The following is an 18,114-nucleotide window of genomic DNA, read 5'->3' on the forward strand; positions in this document are numbered from 1 at the left end:
GGAATTATTCAAGTCAGAAGTTGCAATGGTATAGAATACAGAATAACGGAGTTGGAAGGGACCTTGGAGGTCTTCTAGTCCAACCCCCTGCTTAGACAGGACACCCTACACCACATCCTCAATAAGCTTTGTTGCTTCTTGTCCTGCCTTCAGGGGCTTTGGAAAATAGGTCGACCCCTTCTAAACTTCCAGTGTTGGATCATTCACAACTTTGGAGTTGTGGAGCATTTTATACTCCGAAAAATACAAAATACGGTATATATATATATATATATTTCCTGCCTAGGCAGGGGGTTGGACTAGAAGACCTCCAAGGTCCCTTCCAACTCTACTATTGTATTGTATTATATATATATAGAATAACAGAATTGGAAGGGACCTTGTTGGTCAAGAAGCAGAGGCTATTCCATATTCCTCTTTGTATCTTTCTCTCTGTGGAAAGTTTCTTGGTTGTCTCTGGCGAGCAACTTCCCTTCACCATAATTTATCAGACGCTTCCAAAATACAATTCAAGTTTTATGCTGATTCAGGCAGAGAATTTTCCTTGCTCAGCTGGATGAAAACATCTCCCCTTTGCCAACTGTTTCCTGCTTAATCGGGAGCTGAAGAAAACCACCATCTCAGGCCGCTTCGCCCAACGCATTTTTTTTCGGCCAGCTTGGCATCCATGCTGGCCGAAAGGACACCGGTCAAGGAGGTCGACAGCACTGCAGAAGGATCTGGCACCTCGGTTTCTGCTGCTTGCAGTTTCTATCTGGTCCTCCATATGTTAGTCCTCGACTTATGATCGCAACCAAACCACAGATGCCCATTGCTAAGCGAGACAGTTGTTGAGTGAGCTTTGCCCCCATTTTACAACCTGTCTTGCCACAGTTGTTAAGAGAATCACTGCAGTTGCTCAGTTAGTCACACTGAAGGTCGTTAAGTGAATCCGGCTTCCCCCTTGTCGGAAGGTCGTGAAAAGGGATCACCTCACCCCGAGATGCTACAACCATCGTAAATATGAGTCAGTTGCCAAGCGACCAAGGGGATGCGGCAATGGTCGCAAACCAGTCATAGGTCACCTTTCTTCACTGCCGTTTCTTCCTGCCTCCTATTTTAGTAAAACCCCAAAGGCTTCAAAAACTATTTGGTGTGATGCTGCACTGAAACAATATGTTTCCCTGGAGATGAATAACACTGAGCCTGAGCTACATGGGAATCGTTTTATCGACAGTTAGAGAATAGGTATAAGAATTAGAAGTAAAAGGAGGTGTGTAAAATACAGAAAATATACCGATATATTAATATAATTAACAGACTTAAATAAATAATGAAGAGGATTGTTGTAGCATTAGATATTTAAGGCATTGGTATTAAGCTAAGAATAGATATAAATAATGAATATGATTGTAAATGTTAATTGCTCAAGCAAAATATTTGTATCCAGACAACACACTGTTTAACAGAAGATGGACCATTTATATTAAAATAAAATAAAAACTTTAAGAATAACACACCTGAGCTTTGCAAAGGCAGCTTCGTGGTTCCTTTGGAGCCCGTCCAGCTAAAACTAAAAGGCATCTGACAGTTTTTTTTTTGGTTTTTTGTTTTTTTGCAAAGTGCTGCAATTGCTTTCTCTGGTGCCTGAATTTTCTTGCAGGGGTTCCTTTGAGAGGAAGATCGAGGCCTTTTCCCCGGGTCTTTGAATGGAATGCTGGTTGTTTTAAATCGAATTGTGCAGGGGATGTTGTCATCGTTGCTGGATAGGAAGAAGCATGAAGTGCTAATTAAAGCATTAAAACCCAACCATGCGCAAGCTCATTAAATGAGAATGCATTAGAAAGAAGTAAAGAACGGTGTCGATTAGATTTTGATTTCGGCCGGGAGCCTTTTGCCGAAGCAACATGGAATCCTGCAGTCTGAATTCCCAGCTTGAACTGGTCAGCCGCTGTCCAAGGTGCTGCTTCCTTGGACATTGAGTTGCCCTTGCCTTGTTTTCCAAAAACTAGGATTAAATTCTTGCTTAGGGCTCACGGTTGGGAAACTTCTCAAATGGCAATGGACTAAAATTCCCATATTTGGGGGGAGTTCTATTTCATTGACGATAATGTTAATGTGACGATGATGATGATGTTATCCATTCAGTCGTCTCCAACGTTTAGCAATTCTTCGGGCCTTGTCTCTCCATATGTTCTGCTCTTACAGTACACTATGTCTTTCAGTTGTTCTATGGTCTAGCTGGTGTCAGATTTGATGGTGTCAGATAACAGAAGATAACAGAACAACAGAGTTGGGAGGACCTTGTCCAACCAGTGTTGGAATCATGGAAGGGATTTTGGAAAGTCTTCTAGTTCAAACTTAAGGAGACTTTATACCATTCCGGACAAACAGTTCTCCATTTTTTTTTTCCTTCAAAGCCTCCAATGATGGAGCACCCACAACTATAGGAGGCAAGTTTATCCATTAATCATTCTCACCGACAGGAAATATTTCCTTAATTCAAAGTTGGATCTATCTTTATCAAGCTTCCACCTCTTGCTTCTTACCCTGCCCTCAATTGCTTGAGATTCCAGCTTTTCCAAATTTTGGAACCGTAATCTTCCTATTGTTAGCCAACATGTTTGGCTAATGACAACTTAGTGTGTTTCAGCATTTAATGCTCAAAATCAAAACTCAAATCAAAACTCAAGTCAAATCTCAAATCAAATCAAAATGTCAACTCAACTCAAAGTTTTATTAAGATCATAAACCAGCATAACCAGTTCACATTTAATGTGGAGAGCTTAGGGCCCTCCCAGTTAATTGGCTGGAGGGCTGGGCAGAGGCGATACAACCCCCAAGGCAATTCAATTACATTACATTACCTTCATTCAATTTGCTCAGGATATCCCCCCCCCCCCCAACTACCAAAACCAGCAACTACAGAAAATTCTGATGCTCTTAGATGGATCTTTGAAACTCATCAGCTCTGAGGATAAAAGAATTATAACAGAGAGTTATCCTTCCATCTGCAATGGTTGCTACGGAAACAAAATGCTTCCCTTTTGGAGGCAGAGTTGTGTGGACCCACTGATGTTTTTTTGGGGGGGGAGGTTTGCCTCTCTGGGAGGCTTCAATTTTGGGAAAAGCACTACCAGGTCAGATCAGTTGCTAATGGTCACCTCCAAAGCATTCATCTTTCTCCATCTAAGATCTTTGATTGGATATCAGAAAGAACGAACAAGACCAAACTTATCAGACCTTTGATTACAAGTTAAATTCCAGCCCCACCAAGTGATAAAGGCTCCCAAAGATCATGAGATCCCTCAGCTTCTAGATCAACAACAACTGAATGGAAAACTGCTGTTGACCTTCTAGCACTGCACCATAGAGAGTATTCTAACTTATGCACCTGTGTATGATTTGCCAGTTGCACAGGGGCAGATAGGAGAGCGCTCCAGGTGGTCAACGTCATTGCCCAGGGGATCATGGGTTGCCCTCTCCCCTCTTTGCCAGAGCTTGATAGCTCCTGCTGCCTTAAGGAAGTTCAAAACGTTCTCAAAGATACATCCCATCCTGGGCACCCCCCTTTTTTTTTAACTATTACCATCTGGCATACGGTACAGGACAATAAAAACAAGGCCAAATAGGGTGAAAAACAGATCCTCTCCCAGGGCAGTAACCATATTGAATTCTACGGTATAGTGCAATATTGCATTTTCAATTTCAATTATATAGAATGTAAAGGGTGTATGTTTGTGTTTTTATTTTTATAATTGCAATGTACACTGAAGACGGCATTTAATTTCATGGTACCATGTGCAATGACAATAAACTAAACTAAATCATCCAATGTAGCTCTATTTACCTCTAAGTTGTCCTTTCATTGGTCTACTTGACTTTCTTAAAAAATCAAGTCAATGTTTTGTTCACCCCAATTTTAGCCTCACACTTTCTCCGTGAAGGTTGGGGGTAGTTGGCTTCCCCTGTAGCACTGAACTATTGTTTTAATAAGAAAATTGGAGAGGCCACATTTGGATACATTTTGTCCTGCATGAACTAGAAAAATATTCATTTAACTTAAATGAATCCTACATCAAGGCTCCTTCTCAACCAATGTTACCACATAAACCACAGCTTATTCATTTGACTCATTCCCTGATGGTAAAGTCGAGCTTACAATTTCACCCCCTTCAAAACTTAACTTGGCTTCGATTGTGCCACCTCAGCCCTTGGTATTCTGGTTCATGGCTTACCATGAACCTGACCACCAATGATGCAACAAACCACATTTAAGCACAACGTGGGAGATCAACTTTGTACTCTGAGCTCATGACTTCTCTCTAAGTCAACGTTCTTCAACTTTGCCAATGACCAGGAAGATGATCTTCATCTCCCAGAGTTCCTCAGCCTTTACTGAGAATTCTGGGAGCTGAAGTCCACCTGGAAGTTGCCAGAATTGGGAAGCATTGATGTAAATCATACGTTAGTGGCTTTGATTTCTGCCCAATAGGTGAATCCAGACACTTTCTTTCGCAAATCAAGGTTTACATTGGAGGATCCACTGTGTGTGAACTTGGCTACTGACTTGTAAACTTGACAGCTAATGATGCTTTGAACCAGAATATGATTTCCACCTTACCCCGGCTCGCTTAATGGCTCCTGAATTTTACTTGGCTAAGAAATTGGCAATAAAACAAGGAAAATGTCTAAGTGGTACAGAATGCTCTTGTGTCATTGTAAATAATTTATAAGGCATGGTGTAAGTTTTTCCCCATGGTACATTGTCCAAATGCATTAATTTCAACTTCCAGAATTCACCACCTGGAAGCTGAAACCCACCTTTATGGGGCCTCCTTGAGTTCCCAGAATTCTCTGTGTTGACCAGATGCTGGTGGCGAATTCTGGGAGCTGAAGTCAACCCTTGTTGAAGATGTCCTTCCTCTCCCACAATTATCTCATTCTGATTAGCACTTCACCTCCTACAATTCTTAGCAAGGGACCATACTGACTAGGGAATTCTGGAAACTGATTTTCATGCATCTGGATGATGTCCAAGTTGGGAAAGTAGGCAGAGAAGCTGGGATGTCCAAGAACGAGAGTCTCAACACAACTGGTGGGCACCTCAACTTGGGGAAGGAAACTCATCCTGTATTCCTCAATCTCCGTTAAATTCTATGGTTGTCTCTAGATTAAAAAGCAAGGGCTATGAGATGCCTCAACAGCCAGATAGCAAGAGAAAGCAATGTTATCCTTGATCCTGGGATTTGCTTTTGGTTTGGAATCATGGGGTGGGGAGGGGGGAAGCAGCCAAATATCAATCAATCAATCAAAAATCAATCTCAACGATTCCCAGATGAGGTTGCTATGTGAGACTGAACCGTCTCTTCAGCTTCGCGAGGTTCTATCCATCTCTTAGAAGAACAAACTTCTATGAAGAGCTTGGAAGAACTTCTAGAAGAACTCTTAGAAGAACAAACTTCATGGTTCTTTTGCAAAACATGTCCCTTTGGGAGATGTCCCTTGCCTTCTACATGTCATCAAACAGAAAATGAAAGGAAGCTGATGAGCACATCACTCCAATTCACCACATAGAAATCAACATCTGGCACGTGTTGGAGGACATCCAGAGAATCTCCACCATTCGGAACTGGATGTAACCAAAGAAAAACCCAGAGAGGACGTCAGTGACATGGTGGCGTCCCACCATGATTCGGGAGAGTCCCACTAAGGAAGCCCAAATGATAAGAAGAATACGGAGAGGGACTGCTAGAACAAGGTGGTTGAGGAAGAACTTGGACACCATAGCAGCCCGGCTGGCATGACCAGCAGGGAAGGCGTAGACATCCATCGTCAGGTAGTCCAAAATGCCCGGGCTGACATCATAAGGACCTTTACGCTTTGCCATTTTCTGTAACCCGGCCACAATGATGATGTCCATGAGCAGAGCTAGAGGATGGAAGAGAAAGGAAGGAAGGAAGGAAGGAAGGAAGGAAGGAAGGAAGGAAGGAAGGAAGGAAGGAAGGAAGGGGATGGAAGGAGAGAAACGGGGCATGAACACAATGTTAATAATTATATACAATTTAATAAATATAAATTTCTTAATTCCAGAAATGCAACATGTGTTTGTCCTACTACAATGTGGAGATTGGCTCCAAGTCACCCAGCCAGTGTTCACATCTAAGACATAACTAGAATTCAACTCTCCTGGTGATTGGCCCAAAGTCTCCCAGCCGTCTTTCATGCCTAAGGCGGGACTAGAACTCACAATTTCTAGTTTCTAGTCTGGTGCCTTAAACACAAGACCATATTGCCACCCCCCACCCCCACCCCAAAGATAGACTAAAATTTTGGGATTCAGGGAGACAAAGAGATAGAAGAAGAAATCTGATTTAGGAACACTCTCTCCAGAAAACATTATTCTGGGTAAATCAAAGTGAAGACATCAACCTGTCTTATCCAAAACTGGAGTTGTGAATTACGCCACAAGCTGGCCAGGGATTCTCCCTTCCTCCTACGTGTCATGTCCTTGGGAGGGGGGGGGGGGATACACAGTTTCTATCTCTGAACTAGATACTTCAGTGTGGCTTCTGCCCAGATTTCAGGAACATTCATCCAGACAAGCATGTGCCAAGAAAAGGTCAGGTTGCAAATAAGTTGGTTTCCCGCAGAGCGTTCTCAGCTCAAATCCAATTTGGAAATTACTGGGACCCCAAAATAGCCTCCTTGGGATTCACGGTATGGTTCCCTTTGCATCATATTTGAGAGAGAACACCTCCCAAACCTAACTCTTGAGAAATTCACAAATTTGTTTGTTTGCTTCTTTATTTATTACTACTTTATAACCCAGTGTTGCCCAGGTATTTATTTATAGGGGGAAATGTCCAGACCAAACGTAATTTCTAATATTGGATTTTCCCCCTTACCAGAGGGAGCCCCCTTGTGGAGTACTGTCAAGCTGTTATCATGGCCACTCCACTGCGCCGTACAATAGAAGCCATTTTAAGTCACAACAGGCTGTATCTTAATAGAACACACACCCGAGGTGTTTTAGGGATGCCTTACCCCCACAGTATTTGTTTCCATAGAATAAGTCATCTGTGTACCTAGTTGAAATTGCTTGAGGCGTTCCAGAGTTATGCCGGAACATATACACAAACACTGGGTTATTGGCTATCGGCTACTCATTGGTAAATGTGGACGTGCTGTTTCAGTAATCGGCCCAGTTCGTTTAGTAGTTTCAGCAAGTTTTGTTGTCTCCCATCTTAAGTCTTGCCAAATCGTTCCATCTTTCTGCAGAGATAATTTTGTGGCAGTTATCATATATATATATGTGGGTTTTTTTTCCTCTTCTTTTTCTCAGAAGGCTGTTATAAATACAAACGGGACCGAAGCAGAATTCTTTGCAAAACAGGAAACGCTCCGCTCGTTTAAAGCAAGATGTATACCGCATCACACATCTGGTTGGGGAAATTCTCGACTTAAACATTGTGCGCAGTTAGAAAGGCTTCATTCGCACCATGTAAAAACTGTTGCAACCTCTAACCTTCACGAATCTCTCTCTTATCTTTTTTTTTTTTTTTTTAAGATAGGAAGGGTGAGTCAAAGGCCTTCTTACACATTGCTCAAAAACAGACACACACACACACACACCCTCCGTATATATATCTGCTTCATTGCTGGAGCAGGCTGCGTCCTGAAATATTCATAGGCGTGGTTGCCTGGCTAGGGAAGAATATTTATTTTTTCAGCAACCTGACCTCCAATCTTGCAACAAAAATCCCTATCCACGTCTTCCGAGGCCTTGGATTGTCTTCGGGAAGCATCCTGAATAGGCTTGGCTTTTTCTCCCCCCTCTTCCTGACCGTGTGTCGGTTTCGATTAGAGAGGCAACTCACCTGAACAGATTTCTTTCTCTCCCCCCTTGCTGTTTTCAAAACCCTTCCCTCACAAAATATCATGCATTTCTTCATCCTCGGGGCCGCAAAGGAGAAAATATGGAGACTTGGAAGATAATGGAGAGGCAGTTTGGCCTAGGGGTTAAGGCACCAGGCTAGAAACCAGGAGACGGTGAGTTCTAGTCCTATGCTCAGCATGAAAAACAGCTGGGAGACTTTGGGCCAATCACCAGGGGACCTGTTTTTGTTTGGAGATAAATTTCTTTAAGAAATAAATTTCGTGGTATCCTGCCCCTGAAAAAAGAGGCTCGACAGACTTATCCCAATCAAAAACCAACTTTTCCTTAAACAAAATGAATTTTCAGCACCCTGTGGCTGTGAACTGTGGGGCCGTGAAACCAAGAGGTTTACCTCAGTCCTTGACAGCCGGTCCTACTTGCTAATGAGACCCTATGCTGAATTTATTTGGGAGTCACAGGATTGTGAGAGATGAACATGAGTTAGTTCCAGAAACATCAAATTGTGTTCTCTGAGAATTCGCTGAATTCTAGCAGGATTGAACTACAATGTGATTTTTTTTTTTGCTTGCTTCTAGCTTTACCAGGGATTTCTGCCACTAGAGTATTCTCAAGGTTTCAGTTTGATTAGTACTGTACCCACTTCACAGAAGTATGGATTGAGTTTGAAAATAACAATGCAGTTAAGATGAGGAAGATAAAGGGGTAAGGAAATAGGAAAGCAGGGAGGACAACAAGACTTATTGGAATCTCATTGTACAGGATTTAAATGTGTAAGAGAAATAGGAAAACGAGATGATCGAACCTTATTTCATACTGTTAGTCATGCAGGCTAAATAGGAAAACCACAAGATTATGGAATTTCATCCTATATCCGTGATGACAAACCTGTGGCACGCAGAGCACTCTCTTTGGGCACCCGTGCCGTCATCAGCAGCTCTTCATACGAACCAGCCAGCTGGCCTTCACAGCCTGAAAACGGCCCCCCAAAATGGCTCTTTTCTTGGGGGGGCGTTTTTTGCCCAAAATGGCCTAAAAATGGCCCCAAAACAGGCCAGAAACTGCCTGAGAAACAGCCACAAAATGGCCTAAACTGGCTTGAAAACGGCTCAAAATCAACGCCAAAACAAGCCAGCTGGTCTTTGGGTTCCCAGTACTCCAGTGCGGGCACATGGACGCATGCTGTGGTTTGGGCACTTGGTGCCGAAAAGGTCCGCCCTCACTGCCCTATAGGATTGAGTAGGATAAAACGGGAAAACGGTGAGAATCGCGGAATTCCATCCATGAGGATTAATTGAATAGAATGGAGAAAACAACAAGAATGATGGGATTTCACTGTAAAGGATTAATTGATTGGGACAGATAGGAAAACGGGGAGGATTTCGGAATCCGGGGATGCTCGGAGGAGAGAAGGGGAGGGGGAAGGGAAGGGAAGGTCCAGGAAAGAGAAGCTCCAAGGACTTACCTAAAAGGAGATTGAGGAGAACTTCCTGGCCAGCCAAGGTGCTGCTTTTGACCAAGCAGATGAGGGTGCCTCCGATCCAAGGAATACCGTGCCCGGTGATGCCAATGAGGTTGACCATGGAGCGGGCATTGCCCCAGGCCGAGGAGTTGCTGGCACAGACCCCCAGCCGCTTGGAGAGGGAGATGTCGATGGCCAGCAAGGAACTGTAAGCGATGCCTTTGAAAGTGGGATTCAGCTGCATGCAGTCTTCCTCCGGCAGCTGCTGAGACGACGGGCGCTGCTCCTTGGACCCCTCGCTTTGGGACGGGGCAGGGCCCCCTTGGCTGTTTGACCTCCGGGGCAGACTACGAGACTCCTGGGCACTTTTCAAGGGCTGGTTGAGTGAGAGAAATTCAGTCCGGTTCAAGACATTGTTCCTCTCCCGGGCCCTGGATCGGTTGGAAACGGCGGGCATGGTGGCACGTTGACTCTTAAAGGGGGGGTGGGGGTGGAGGAAAAATTCAGCTGTGGAAGGGAAGGCAGATAGCAGAACAAGCCCCCTCCCCCCGTCCCTCCCTCCCTTGCTTCTCTGCCGCTTAAGCCCGGGGTAGCCTTGGCATCCCCCTCCTCAAGAGTCATGAGGTTGGGAAGCTGCCCTAAACTCTAAATATAGACGCCCTGCTGGAGGGGGAAACCCGGCGATGGCCATAAACATTGGCTCTCCAAGCCCACCAAGCTTGGAAAAAGAGGAGGAGGAGGGGGAGGGAGGGAGGGAGGGAGGGAGGAGGAGGAGTAGGGAATCATTGACAGCTAAATTAGCCACTCTGCCACCTGAGAATGGCCTGGGTATCCAATGGGTAAGGAGTAGAAGGAGGGCGGACAATCAACCCAAAGGTTTGGTTGCTTTTAGGTTGCTGGCTTCCCACTTTTTGGCTGTTTCTTCTCCGGGATAAAGGGGATGATAAAAAAAGGATGCAAATGCTACTCCGCCCCCTTTGCAACTTCCTACACCCCCCTTGGGCTCTAGGGACTGCAGATGCCATTCTCCCTGGCTGACAGGGCTGGGAAAATGGGTTCTGGAGTCCGGGGCGGGGGAGGGGGTGGGGGGTTGGGTTGGACAGCAACTGGCTGGGGTAGGCAGCGAGGGGAATTCTTTTCTGAGATGCCAGCAAGCTGATGAAGGGCCGGAGAAGGGAAGAGAGGGTTTTGCAGCCATTTATTATATTCCCCCCCTTCATTTTGTTGTTGTTGTTGTTGTTGTTGTTGTTGTTGTTGTTGTTGTTTTGGAGTCCTTTCCATTGCAGCTTTTAAATTAAATATGAATGGAAAGGGGAGAGGGTTGATGGGGGGGGGGGGTCTCATCTGCTGGTTTTTGTTGCCAGAAAGCAGTTTTGTCAGTAAAGAAAGGGTGGGAAATGGAGAGAGAAAGAGATGGGGGAAGGAAGGAAGAAAGAAAGGAAGGAAGAAAGGAAAAAGAGAAGAGGGGGAAGAAGGGAGGGAGGAATGAAAGAAGGAAAAGCAGAGGGAAGGAAGGAAGAGGAGGAGGAGGGAGGAATGGAAGAAGGAAAAGAGGAAGGAAGGAAAAGAAGGGAGGGAGGGAAGAAGCAAAAGCGGAAAGAAGGATGGAAGGAAAGAAGGAAAAGAGGAAGGAAGGAAAAGAAGGAAAGGAGGGAGGAAGAAAAAGTGGAAAGAGGGAAGGAAGAAAGGACTCTGCCACACAGCATTATGATTTCAAGGTGCAGTTATGGACTATGTTTACACATCTAATTCACCAGCTGAGAAACTGCATCTGCACAATTTATTCAAATATTGCAAAAGTGTTTAGTTTTCTTTTGTTCTATTTTGAGTTTGCACTGTGAAAACCCAATCGGCTGCATTGGCTTTGTGGTCTGGTGCTTTGCCTCAACCCAGGAAAAGCACTTTTTCAATAGCCAAGTGGACCGCTTGGATGGATACAGCTGAGAATTTTTCCTTTATGGACTTCCTGTTGATTTTTCATCCTGCGCACCAAATGTCCCTACCCTGGATTTTATCCTGACACTCAAGGAGAGTGAGAGAGAAACACAATGCCAGGATGAACCTGTGCTCAAAACTGTTTGGATATTTAAGTTTTGTGGGAAGCCATGAGAGAATAGAATGGAAAATAGAATGGAATAGAAAATAGAATGGAATAGAATATAGAATATAGAATAGAATACAGAATAAAATATAGAATATAGAATAGAATAGAAAATAGACTGGAATAGAATGTAGACTAAAATAGAAAATAGAATAAAATAGAGAATAGAATAGAGAAAAGAATGTAGAATAGAAAATAGACTAGAATAGAATGTAGACTAAAATAGAAAATAGAATAGAATAAAATATAGAATAGAATATAGAACAGAACAACAGCAACAGAGTTGGAAGGGACCTTGGATTTTAATGTTAGAACATTTTTAGGCTTAAGATTTTCATTGCTTCATCCTCCCCTCCCCCCCAAAAAAATTTCAAAGAAGAAATCACACCCACACTAACCATAGGCAGGTGGTCCTCGACTTAACAACCGTCCGTTTGGTGACTGTTCAAGTCCCTTTTTCCCCAGGGCCACTGTAACTTCTCACAATGACTAAATGAATAGTTGAAAGCAGAAGCGATTGATAGTAAAAAAAACAAAAAAATAAAAAAAGGGGAGAAACTGGGAGTTGAACCTGTAGATTTACAGCCTGCTGAACATTTACTCAGAGGCCCAACTACGGCTTCCTGGTTGACATTTCCAAACCATCTCCAAGGGCAGCCCCAGAGAAAGCTTGTGGCAGTAGTCTATCCGAGATATTCCCCTGACAGAAAAACCCAAGAATGAGATTTTAGTGTCCTTTTTTTTTTTGCTTGTGGGGGAAGAAAATTCATTCTGCTACCCTATCATCCATAATAGGAAATTCTGCAATGCTCTGAAACGGGAAGGTGTTTATCAGTGAAGATGTAAGGTGTGCCTCTTCTAGAGTGGTTTGCTCGTCGTCGTTTCTACATAGAGACGGCCGCAAACTGGGTTTGTCTGGCTCTCGCTCTTCTCAGTTCAGATTTCCAAGGTGGCGGAGACAGGCTGTCACGGCTGCGGCCCGGGTCTATTTTGATCCTGCAATCTGATCTCTTGGCCCAAGTCTATTTTAGCACCTTGGAGACTTCCCAGTATACAAAATACCAGGCGGTCGAGAATCCCCCAACCAGTTCCTTTCAGCCCCCTGAAACCAAGTTAGTTGGTAGGAGTTGGAGAACAAAAGGGGTGGGGGTGGGTGGGAAGGGGGGAATGTAAGAAACCAGATGATAATTCTGTACTTTGGATTACAGCTGCAATATCTAGGCTGATGTATTACAAAAACGTAAAATACAATCCTGTGTGTTTGGAAGAGCAAACTGTTTCAAAGGTTGATCATAGAGGCTTAAATCATTTTCGACACAGATCACAGAAAAATGTGAATCTCTCCTATTCCACGTAGACTTTTAGAAAATCTGCAAAATGTCCTTTGGGGAATGTAGGGGGACAATCAAAGATGTGTGATATGTAGCAACAGGATGTATGATATGTAGACATCCTGTTGTGCTGTATTTTTCTTCCTATTTTACAATGATCTTTCTATGTGTTTAGAGTGTACGATGGTTAAAGTCCTATCCAGCTAAGGCAGTCTATGCATTAAAATAGAGATAGATAGATAGATAGATAGATAGATAGATAGATAGATAGATAGATAGATAGATAGATAGATAGATAGATGGCAGGCAGGCAGGCACGCACATACACACACACACGGGAGAATGGGTGGATGAATGGATGTTGGAGATAATGGATGGATGGATAGATAAAGAGAGAGGGATAAAGAGAGAGGAGTAATCCCAACATAGTGACTGCATTCGCACAAGCTAAGTTCCTTTGCTGCATTTGGAAACTAACCAATGAGAGAAGCAACCTAGAACTTAGCAGAATTTTCCTGACAGTGAGAACAATTAACCAGTGGAACTCCTTGGCTCAAGAAGTTGTAGGTTCACCATCAATGGAGGTTTTTAAGAAGAGACCAGACAGCCATTTGCATTAAATGGGATAGGCTCTCAAAATGGAGCAGGGGGTCGGACTAGAAGACCTCCAAGATCCCTTCCAACTCTGCAATTCTGTAATTCTGACTGGAAAGCAAAACTACCTGGCATAAGCCCATCTAGGGTAGGATGGATGCACACCACACCCCATGCTGCATTTGTATGTGCAGAGGGAACATAAGAGTAATAGAGTTGGAAAGAACCTTGGAGGTCTTCTAGTCCAACCCACATCTCAAGCAGGAGTTCCTATGCCATTTCAGACATATGGTGGTCCAGTCTTCTCTTTAAAAACTCCAGTGATGGACCACCCACAACTTCTGGAGGCAATTTGTTCCACTCCTCCTGCCTTCAGGTGCTTTGGAGAAGAGGCTGATTGCTTGTCCTTTTGGGTTTGGGGAATGCTCTGTAACATCTGCAGTGACAGAGGCAGACTCATAGCTCTCGTCCTGGGACCAAGTCTCTCCCCTCCCTCCCTCTCTCTCTCTCTCTCTCCTTGTTGAGTTTTATCTCAACATTCCATTCTGTCTTCTGTGCCCTACACCAGCTTATCACCAAGATCCAGGAGACCTTAAGCTGCCATTCCAGGTCACTCTGAATCCTGGGGGAGAAAAAAAATATCATCCTTTTAGCTTGCCTTGCTTGCTGCCAACAGTACATCAAGCAGTGGAATTGGGCCAAGGTCATGCAGCCAACTGTGGGGCACTAGGACCCAGCCGTCTCTTAATCCCACACCAGCACCACTCAGCCAGGCACCTGGATCACACACATCCGCAGTCACAACTTGGAGGCAAAACAACAACAACAACTACACAAAATACAACAAGATTTATTCTACAAGGGAGATGGAGGGAATACAAAAGTGGAATTAAAACTACAATACCCAGCATTCTTCAAACTCATGCTTTCAAAAGTGCTGCAGTTTGAAGATGGGGGGGGGGAGAGGGAGGGAGGGAGGGAAGGAGGTTGGTCGCCCTTCTGGACTCAGTGTCAGGGCGCACAGCCCAGAGGGGGGCGCAGGGTTGCCATTCAGGACCGACTGCACCTATCAAGTTGCCAAGGAGGATAAAACAACCTGCTCACTGCGAGAGGCCCCGAAATAGGACACACACACACACACACACACAAAGAGAGAGAGAGAGAATTGGAGATAGATAGATAATTGGAGAGAGAGAGATAATTAGATATTAGGACAGAGAATTACATTGGAGATAGAGAGATAGAGAGAGAGATAAGAACAGAATAACAGAGTTGGAAAGGAAGGATGGACGGATGATAGATATTATTATTTTTTTTTCTTTTGCAAAAGTTTGGTCGCCAGTGCAGCCTTTCACCATCACCCCCCTCGCCTCTTTGCCCGCTGGAAGCGGGCGAGGCGTGCAAGCCGTGCGCAAAAGAGCCGGACCCCAAAGTGCCGGCCCGATCCCCTCTTCCCGAAGCAAAGACAGGTGAGGGCAAGGACCAACCGGGCGTCTGGATTGCGGAGCGCACCTGCCTAGCGTGCGGCTGGGAAGAACGGGACGCCGCCGCCGCCGCCTTTGCGCGGAAGATGACTGCGGATCCAAGGCAGCCGGAGCCAGACGCGCGGGCTGCTCCTTAGGGAAAGAAGGTGGGGGGGGGGCTTCCTTCCTCTCCCCCAGCCTGGTGGCTAAAAGGTGGGGGCTGCCCTGCAGACGACCTGCTCGTCAGGACGCCTCTCCAGTAGCCTTGGAAAAACAGCTGAAGGTGGCGCGGTTGGTTCGTAAGCTTGCCAGGGCAAGGCCGTCCGGAGATCCCCGGAGCTGGAGGAGGAGGAGGAGGCTGCTCGTGGCTGGATGAAGGGCAGCGGAGGGACGAGCCAGCCAAGGCAGGGAACTGCCGACAGAGGCGGTCGTAAGGCGGCCAGAAGCAGAAGACGCACCGGCGCGCGGGTCCTCGATTCCTTGCGCTTGGCTCCCCCGCCGCAGCCGGGGCCGGCCAGACGCTGCAAGGCGACATCAGCAGTAAGGCAGGCGAGGCACAGGCTGGAGCCCGCGAGAAAGAGGAGGCGAGAAAGAGCAAGGCGGCTGCAGCTACCCAGCTGCGGCGTTGGCCGGCTGCGAAGGACGCGGAGACGCGCAGAGACACGGAGGGCGAAAAAGGAAGCGCCACCGAGGAAGGGGCGCCGAGGAGAAGCCCCTGCAAGGCTGCTGGCCGCTTCCCCCACCCACCCCCACGCCTCTTTCAAGTGGGGGCCCCTCCGCTTGGGGCGGGGGGGGGAGAACGTGGCGGGCGGCGATTGTGAGGTGCGCCGCGCAGTCACCAAAGGCGCGATTGATGCGCAAGCGAGTGGCGGCGCCGGGGACACAACTAGGGTGCCCAGCAGACGACGGTGGGGAGCCAGCAAGGAGCTTCAGACCCGGTTTTGGACGGGGGGGGTCAAGAAAGAGAAAGTAGACAGAAGGGGCGACAAAAAGAAAACACACAAAGCAAAACCAAACCCAGAACCCGCCACAGAAGGAGAGAGAAGGGGTCCAAAACACGAAAAAAACCAACCCACGAGAGAAAAGTTGAACTTTTTCTGCCTGGCCTTCCAAGCACCCCGACTTCGCTTTTGGAGGAGGAGGAGGAGGAGGAGGAGGAGGACGCATGGGAGATTAGGTGGGTTAAGAGGCAGGCCTCAAAAGAAAGTGGCCGATTTCCATGAGCATGTAAATGCTTTTTTTTTTTTTTTGGGGGGGGGGGGAGATGAGGAGGTAGGGTGTATTTGTCCACTGGTGATTAGTGGGGGGAAATGCTGAATACTTTAGAATCTCTGGAAACTTTTGAAAGAAGATCCTTATATTTTTTCACACTTTTTCCTGCCCAAAGGTGAGTAAAGGCTTGGGAACCCAGAGCAAAATACCATCCTGGGTATTTTGGAAGCTAAATTCTGAATTAATGGCTCTGAGAGGAACGTTTGGCTTCCATTCTCTAATTATTTTTTGGGTCTTTCCTACCATTTTGCGGATGTGACTAAAGAAATCTACAAACGGAAGGAAGGAAGGACAGATGTGTCTTCATTTAAGAAACTCTTCGGAGGCCTCTAAGAAGGTCTTGACTGGGCTCTCACTAAGACAGCTTGTTTCTAAAACAGTGACTGTGTGTAACCCGGACTCTTAAACAGCAAACCCACAAATTGTTACACACCTTGAAAACTAGGGCAGATGGTATTGACAGATTTGGAGAGTCAAAACTGGATCATTAAAATTCCTGTAAGTTTTAGCAGACTTTATTGATTGTGGCCCAAATCTATCTCTCTATCGCTCTCCCTTCCTCCATCTTTTTTTTCTTTTTCCTCTTTTTCTTTCTCTCTCTCTTTCATCTAGTATCATTCATCAATCATCTATATTTTGTCTCTCTATCTCTATTTTCTCTATATATCACCTATCTTATTGTATCTCTTATTCCTCCCTCTCTCCCATATCTATCTATCTATCTATCTATCTATCTATCTATCTATCTATCTATCTATCTATCTATCTATCTATCCTTTCTCCCCCTTCCCTCCCTCCCATTCCCCCATTTCTTTTTCCACTCTATCTATCCATCTATCTATCTATCTATCTATCTATCTATCTATCTATCTATCTATCTATCTATCTATCATCTATCTATCTATCTATCTATCTATCTCATCTACTATAATTCATCATCAATCATCTATCTTTTGTCTCTGTGTTTTCTCTTTATATCATCTATCATTTATCTTATTATAGCAATCTTATCTGTCCATCTGTTTGTCTATCTACCTACCTACCTACCTACCTTACTCTCTCTCCCCTCCCTCACATTCCCCTTCTTTTTCCCCTTTCTCTCTCACCTATCATTCATCATAAATTATCTTTTGTCTCTGTTTTCTCTTTATATCATCTATCATTTATCTTATTATAGCTATCTTATCCATTCATCCATCCATCCATCCATCCATCCCTCCCTCCCTCCCTCCCTCCCTCCATCTATCTATCTTATCTATCTATCTTATCTATCATCTATTTTTTTGCCACTCATCTCATGGTTCTGGCAACTTTTAACCAGGAATTAGGTACTGCATGCTGATACACACAGACACACACACATACACAATATCTCCTAATATTTCCACTTAAATAAGAGCTCATCTCTTGTTTTCCATTACAGTTACGAAAGGGCAAACTTTCATTATTTAATTTAATTTTCATTGAATTCATTTGAGTGCTAATACTTATCCGTGTAACATTTTCAGCTTTTATTCTGTTCCTTCTACTCATGGTGAGCTGCCTAGAATCGCCGCTTGGCGAGATAGACGGCATATAAATTTCATAATAAATAAATCTGTAGGGCCAGAAAGAAAACTATGACTATTTACTGAGCTATTTTTGAATGTTGCTTCCCCCCACTTTTTTTTTTTTTCATTTACACCTGGGCAAATGTTTTTTCAACAGCTGAAGAAAGAGACAATGGATTAAATATGTCAAAACTTACCAATTTGGGCTTTTGCTTGGATGATGTTTGGGAAAAAAAACTCTTTTGGGTTTTTCAAAAGCAAAACCGAATTAATACTTTTTTTTCCTGCTCTCCCAAAGGGGAAGTTATGAATGAATCTCCATCAGGAAGCGAAAACGTGAAGCCGTCACCAAGAAGCTAGGACCTAGAGATGAAAGAGAGGCATTTATTCTTTGCCTTTGTCTTGTTTTAAAAGATTAAAAACAGAACAGAAAGAAAGAAAAAAAAAAAAGAAGAAGAAGAAATA

General features: G+C 44.6%; 1 protein-coding gene across 2 annotated transcripts; it reads right to left on the reverse strand.

Annotated features, from left to right (window-relative positions):
- Window positions 1-2,684: 2,684 nt before the first annotated feature.
- On the reverse strand, window positions 2,685-17,962 carry PLPP7 (phospholipid phosphatase 7 (inactive)). 2 transcript variants are annotated; one of them, XM_081967588.1, is made up of 3 exons: window positions 17,847-17,962; window positions 9,342-9,810; window positions 2,685-5,910 (listed from the first exon to the last, which is right to left on the reverse strand). In XM_081967588.1, exons 2-3 carry the CDS (start codon window positions 9,793-9,795, stop codon window positions 5,546-5,548), a joined length of 819 nt encoding a protein of 272 aa, XP_081823714.1. In that variant the 5' UTR covers window positions 9,796-9,810; window positions 17,847-17,962; the 3' UTR covers window positions 2,685-5,545. The 2 variants fall into 2 exon arrangements, with proteins under 2 accessions (XP_081823714.1, XP_081823713.1); XM_081967587.1 differs by lacking the exon at window positions 17,847-17,962 and adding an exon at window positions 11,838-12,872.
- Window positions 17,963-18,114: the final 152 nt, after the last annotated feature.

The sequence above is a fragment of the Natrix helvetica genome (assembly GCF_964273705.1).
Source record: "Natrix helvetica genome assembly, chromosome: 15".
NCBI lineage: Eukaryota > Metazoa > Chordata > Lepidosauria > Squamata > Natricidae > Natrix > Natrix helvetica.